Source organism: Rhagoletis zephyria, unplaced genomic scaffold (genome assembly GCF_001687245.7).
Source record: "Rhagoletis zephyria isolate East Lansing unplaced genomic scaffold, Rhagoletis_zephyria_1.1 Rzeph_scaffold_03955, whole genome shotgun sequence".
In the NCBI taxonomy this organism is placed as follows: Eukaryota; Metazoa; Arthropoda; class Insecta; order Diptera; family Tephritidae; genus Rhagoletis; species Rhagoletis zephyria.
Window position 1 is genome coordinate 41,033 of NW_016161038.1, and position 7,033 is coordinate 48,065.

The following is a 7,033-nucleotide window of genomic DNA, read 5'->3' on the forward strand; positions in this document are numbered from 1 at the left end:
TTAATGTTCAGTGGCCCAAGTTATGCAAAAAAAAAACCCTTTTAAAAATGTAATTTTCATTTCGTAAAATAGTGTTTTTATACGAGTAGTATTTAGTTCCTTCAAACGATGTATTTCAATGTGCATACAATATGAAAATTTTGTACAAAATTCCTTAGGCGCCGAACGCCGCCGCCGCGCCGATATTTTCGTAACTCGGCGGCGGCGCGTGTGAAATGACAAAGAACGGCGGCGGCGGCGGCGTGGCCCGGCGGCGTATACCTCTAATGCATGCGTTGTCAATGCGGCGTCTTCTATTCAAAATCACAGAGTTAACTTCGATGTCAGTCAAAAGCATCCCTGTGACGCAGAAAATAATTTCTATCTGGCGAGGCCTTTAGTGTACACATAAATTTTTTAGATATATTGTCATTTCACTTCATTATACAAATTTTGAGCAGCCCCGATTTAAACAATAGTCTTCGAGTGTGTTCTGCAAATCGATAAATTGTTTTAGTGATGATTTCATTTTTGTTTTTTCTACAACAACTCTGTGAACGCTAAGCATAACTAAACCTAAATTCAAGTATAAAATAAGAGAAAATCTTAACAGACAATAAAGAACGTAAATCTATAAGAGGAGACAACACGTTATAATTGTATCGAGTGTGAACATCAGGAGCGCGCCTTCTCTTTTCATCCAATCACAAAACGTATTTGGGTAAAAGAGAAAGCCCACTCCTGATGTTCCCACTCGTTACAATTATAACGTGTTATCTCTTCTTATAGATTTACGTTCTTTGCAGATAATAATTATTTTACCTTTTTTAAGTAAATGACTGTTTATCAGACTAACAAAAGTAAGCTGAAAAGGACGTTCACAGTTGATAAAATTATCGAGGAACAACCAGCAGTTTACCAAAACTACCGAAATTGATGTGAAGATACCCAAAGTTTTAATTCATTGCACAAATTTTTTGAATCGGAAATTGATTATAAGTTAATAGAAATAAACTCACAATGAAACTTTGGAATTTAGGGGAGGGGGCTTGCTCCTGCGTACGCCCATGGCTACGTCTGTTCTGCCTTCTCGGGGCTAGATAGAGAAGCAAAACGAATGGGTCTGTTGGTGAACGAGGACAAAACAACAGTTAGAGCATATGCTTCTTGGCATCCACGACACTGTTGATTACAAGTTTGAAAAAGTAGACGACTTCGTTTATTTCGGAACCAGCGTTAACACCAATAATAATTCCAACGGAGAATCATTCTTGCCAACAAGTGCTACTTTAGACTGAGTAGGAAATTGGGAAGTAAAGTCACTCATCAAGCCTGTCCTGTAGCTCGTTTCTGTAACTCTTCTCTACCGATTATTTCTCTACTGGTAGAGAATATACATCATTCTCTACTACTCATTAGCAGTAGAGAAAACGGCGGCGAATTCATATATGGATTCGCGTTGGTAGAGAATTGTTACAAAAACGAGCTACTGGTATATGGCGCGACGGCATGGACAATTAAAACATCTGATGAAGCGATGGCGAATACCGCAGACGATGGAACGATGAGCTCTAAGAGTTTTTTTTACTCGGCCAAAATCGCGTAGGTGGTTACAGCGACAATAAAGAAGAAGAAGAGGATATCAATCAAAATGGTTTTGAAAAAACTTTATTTCCAAACTACATGCATAAAAGGTTGTCACTTGTTTGAAAAATTTAATTCTACTCAAATTAAGCGAATTAGATAATTTATAATGCATCACAATACGGGTGTCAGACGAAAAAGGTTTTACTTTGAAAATATTTAAACATTTTTACCATCTGTTTATAAATTTAAACTGAATGTATAATAATAATAGATTGGCGCTAACACATATGTTAGTGTTTGGCCGAGCTTTTCTTCCGATTTGTGGCGTGCACCTTGATGTTGTCGCACAAAGGGGGCATAAAGTTTTACGTCGACTCCGAATGGCGATTGTATTTTTTTGAGAAGCTGTTTTTCATGGCAGAAACACACTCGGAGGTTTGCCATTGCCTGCCGAGGGGCGACTGTTATTAGAAAAACTTTTTTTGCTTCTAATTTTTTGATGTTGGTTTGAATCGGGCTTGAGCCCAGGCCCTTCGGAATGGTAGCGCGCACTGCTAACCACTACAACACAGCGGTCACATGTGAATGTATACAATTGGTTAAATAAGTTACTATAATATGTACATATATCAATCAAAATGGCTTTGAGATAACTTTATTTCTAAACTGAATGTAGGGGCGTTGTTCTCCGTTTTTTAAATTAAATACAACTTGAATTAAGGGAATTAGAAAATTTAAATATGTATAAGAATATGGGTGCCACACGAAAAAGGTTTAAAGAGGTTTTAGTTTGAAAATATATTTAACAGTGGCGCCATCTGTTTAAAAAGCCCATTTTATTTAAATTATACATAAGTTATTGTATGAAATATTAAAATGTGGACATCAAGCGAAGGAGTCTTAGGAAATATTTAGTTTGAATATTAAGGATATTAATGAGGGTTGTCATCTGTTTAAAAAAGAAAACTCAATCTATTTAATGAGTAAGAGGAATTAGTAAGGGTGCATGAAATAAGTATCATCTCTATATGCGCCTCTTTTTAAGATGGTGTGCGATAAAATGGTGATTTACTCGATTTTCCAAACCGGTTCACCACGATTGAAAGACAGCCGAAAATTTTTTGTTAATCGCACTCCGAATATGAGTGTTGAGAACATGGGCATAAATCTGATAGATTTGTAGACGAGGGACAGCTGCGCGATTTTGCTTTTTAAATTTTGTATTTTTTCAAATTTGAAGATGGATTACCTACCAAATGAATTGTAAACCTTTTTAGAATATTAACTTGTATATCGTAAATTTGGGTGGCGTGTTTTTCCGATTTTTGAATTGTAAAGCGACGGTACGAGGAGACCCGAGCGCGCCAGCCTAAGTTTTTTAGTCTTCTACTGACCGCCACCGCTTTCACATCGTTAACTTTCAAATCCGCCCCTCTGGCACTTTGAATTAGAATTTTCATTGTAATCAAACATATTGGATAATAAACACTTGAGATTCATAGATTATAAAGCAAATTATATCTCTTTTCGTTACGCATTTACATGCATACGGTTTAGGCAAGTGCACTCTGCACGTACGCAACAAGTGGACGTAAGTACTCGAACAATGAGCCAAGTTAAATTTGCTAGCATTATTCATGCGCGATAAATAAATATGGAATATCCTCTATCGTGACAAATCTCATAAATAAATAAGAAGGAATAATCATTAGTGAGAATCTCCTGACCCTGATTTTTCGCTATTCATTCTATAAAATATTTCAAGCTACAAACATATCTTACAATTTTGGAATAACTTTAAAGTTGTAAATCAATTTTAAGGAAAATCAAATAATTCATTTGAATTTCTATTTTTGAAATTTAAATAATAACAGTTTACTCTTGCTTTACTTACTTCCTCAGGGTGGCCACAAAGCTGTATATATAAACAACAACAGCTGTTAGAAAGTAAGCCATTGGTAATTTATAGCCCAACGTACTGGCACCGGATATGTTCGAATAATAACTGAAATCAAAAATGGCAAATTATGATAAATTTTATAAAACAAAGTTGTTCAGTCATTGCCTTTAATTGCATACAAATGTATACAAAATTACTAATAACATTTTTTTGATTATTATATTTATTTTTTTACTTACCCGTAAAACATTGGCGAATATTTAATGTAACCTTCGAATTCCCAGTATGTAAAGAAATTTCCAGCCACTTTATACTCATGCTCGGTCATACGCTTACGGGGATCGGTCTCATCTTTCTTCGTAGCAAAGTACTGTCGAAGTCCAACACATTGATAAATGACCGCGGTTTACGCAGATGACGACATTGACGTAGGAATGATGAAAAGTAAGTACATACATACATACATCGTACATAGATATGGAATGAAAGTTTGCAGACAAGATGGCATTATGACGCGAAAATTTGACATTGACGAAATGATTAGAATTATTCAGCGTAACTCACCTCAGGCCCGATGACGAATGCCACCAATGGTATGGCAATCATGATGTTTACCCACATAAGCCAGCGAAGAAAAGTGAAATGGGATGCTACGCCGGAGCCAAAATGCGACTCGATCTCCTTGATACGCAATTCCCAGGGGATAAGAACGGTGAGGAAGCTTACGGTCTCTCGCTTCCAATGCAGCCAACGCTGAGGATGACGATATTTGAAAGGGTACATAAATAATTTGCAATTACGTATCTAACTTTTGCATATTTGGTGAGCACAAAGATGTCCATATGTATGCCATATATGTATGTGTGTGAATAAATTTATAAACACTTGCAAATTTCGATCTTACTAATGAATTTATTTCTTTACGTTTTAGTATCTTTCTCATCTGTGTGGAAGCCTGTTAACTGCGAATAAAATTGAATTTTCGTTATGCGCTCTGTCGTTTATTGTACGTATAACATAAACTTGTGGTCTCTTGATTAAGTTAAGTGACCTTTGGCCAGTTTTAGCTATTTTTCTTTTGTCTATTTAATATGTATAATTTTTTATAAAATCTAGCACATTACATAACCAGCGCCCCTTTAATCAACATTACAAACTACGTACAAAAATTATAAAAATTCAACAAACTTTAACAATTACATCTAAATTATTCTTACCTTTCTTTACCTTGCAACAAAGTTCAATTCTGCCATTTCCTTGAAGGGATTTTCGTGATTTCAGACCCTTTAGTAAAGTTATTATGATTTGTTCATATTGTTTTTGTTTTTTACACATCTTTCCTCTTTCAAAAATATACAATTTCATAAAATTTCAATGTTTATTTATCACATTGCTTGAGCGTTAGACGATCTAGAGTCCATACACATAAGTAGCCCATTAAGCCTATTTGGGCACTCAAAGCTGATACTATAGACAATGTTTATATGTAAAAATAAAAATTTTTAAAAATTCTATAATCAAAAAAAAAATAATAAAAAAATGTACAACTAATTTTTTTTTATACGTTGCACATTAATGTAAAAAATGTACAATTAAAGCCCATAATAAAACGGAAGAAATACATTTTTTTTTTCATTAAGTTTCGTTAAAAGGTTTCCAAGATACAGCACCTTAAAGAAAGGTTTGTATGACGTTTTCTTAAAATTTAAGTTCCGTGTAAATAGGCCACCCTACGTTCTATCGGTAATTCATGTCACCTAGACCAGTGCTACCAAACATGGGCTTTTCCTACCAAAACTGGTAGGTTTTTTTCGATTTGGTAGGTTGGTAGGCTTGATTGGATTTTGGTAGGTTTCGGGTCTACGAGTAATAGTTATAAAAATAGAAAATATGTATCTCCAAACATTTTAGCAATTTTTTTTTAAATGAATATTTCACCGGTGCGTTCGTATACCGGCGGCCGAAAACATGATTCCTCAGTACAAACGTATACCCTTATTATTGCCAATATACAATACGAACATCGATATATACTTTATGGCGTACTTGGACCAAGATTCCAGGAAAGTCTGCCAATGGGCTTGTACCCAACCATATTCTGGGCGCAGGTCTTCGCAATCGAAATCTGTCTTCTCGAATTTTATCGTAGAAGGCAAATGAGGCCAGAATAAATATTATGTCAGATATTCAGGCAGCGTTAGAAGCCTTAGAGTATTTTAAAACGGCATCAAGGCTTGTGAACTCTTGAGCCACCTGGGCGCCCGCAATAGCGTACCGTTGTGGAGGGTTCAGGGACATGAAGGGTTTGATGGCAACAACTTGCAACGTCTTACAAATGCGTTTGCATGGTTCCGAGCCTTTCTGCGGTACATCTAAAGGATACACTGCAGACCTACTTAGGAGCTAGCTGGGAATTGCTGCACACTGGCGGAAGTCGAAGGGAATACAATCAAAGATATTCATAACTTTTCAAGAGAAACTCCGAAATATACCTTGAACTTAAAACTCTTACTGGCTACCTGTCAGAACACTGCAAGTTAACGTACCGATTGAATTAAAGGGTCTTTCTGTAGAGACTGACAGTAGGTTTTGTGGGCCGGTGAAGGAAACCCCAGAGTATATTCGGAATTAGCACAATATATCTTCTAAGGTTGCAACGCGGGTATCTCCGAGGTAATAATAATATAATATGTAGTCACTTGACACGAATAAAGACGTTCGGGTGTTTTGACAGCGAAAAAGATGCATGAAAAAAATTTGCGAAAAAAGACGCGTAAACATGGATTCAACATCATTCCGGAAAAGCTTTTTGGGGGATTCGTATACTCGCAAACATAGTTGACTGCAAAAATAAGTCTTCTTCGTCTTTCTTCGCCGTAAAAGAGGTTAACGCGTCTGCCTTTGCCCTCGCCTATGTTAGGAATCCTTCTTCGCTGAAATTTGTTACGCGTCTGTTTTCGCTGTCAACTTTTGAGCGCGCGACTTTATTCGTATCTAACGACGATATGTATGTCTTCTCTTCTTCTTCTTTTTTGGCGCTGTAACCGCCTAAGCGATTTTGGCCGAGTTCAGCAAAGCACGCCAGTCGTTTCTCCTCTGTGCCTACTGACGCCAATTGGAAACGCCAAGTGAAGCCAAGTCCTTCTTCCATCGCAGTGGGGGCCTCCCTCTTCCTCTGCTACTACCAGCGGGTTCCGAGGTGAATACTTTCAGAGCTGGAGCGTCGGTGTCCATTCGAACGACATGACCAAGCCAGCGGAACCGCTGTATTTTAATTCGCTGCACTATGTCCATATCGTTGTAAAGCTCATACAGCTCATCGTTCCATCGTCTGCGGTACTCGCCGTCGCCAACGCGTAAAGGCCCGTAAATCTTCCGCAAAATCTTTCTCTCAAACAGTCCAAGAGCCGCCTCATCGGATGTTGTCATTGTCCGTGCTTCTGCGCCATATACCAGCACGGGCATGATGAGTGACTTATAGAGCGTGGTTTTCGTACGTCGAGAGAGGACTTTACTCCTGAATTGCCTACTCAGTCCAAAGTAGCACTTGTTGGCAAGAGTGATTCT

The 7,033-nt window shown here is 37.3% G+C and overlaps 1 protein-coding gene across 1 annotated transcript in view; it reads right to left on the reverse strand.

Annotated features, from left to right (window-relative positions):
• LOC108369996 (mucin-5AC-like) overlaps positions 1-4,249 on the reverse strand; it is a gene marked incomplete at its 3' end in the record, with an annotated part of 44,449 nt that extends 40,200 nt beyond the window's left edge. The window contains exons 1-3 of the mRNA XM_017625229.1: positions 4,031-4,249; positions 3,706-3,836; positions 3,461-3,571 (exon numbers count right to left, since the gene is read on the reverse strand). Of these exons, the coding sequence (XP_017480718.1) occupies positions 3,461-3,571; positions 3,706-3,836; positions 4,031-4,249 (461 nt within the window). The remainder of the gene's footprint in view (positions 1-3,460; positions 3,572-3,705; positions 3,837-4,030) is intronic.
• Positions 4,250-7,033: the final 2,784 nt, after the last annotated feature.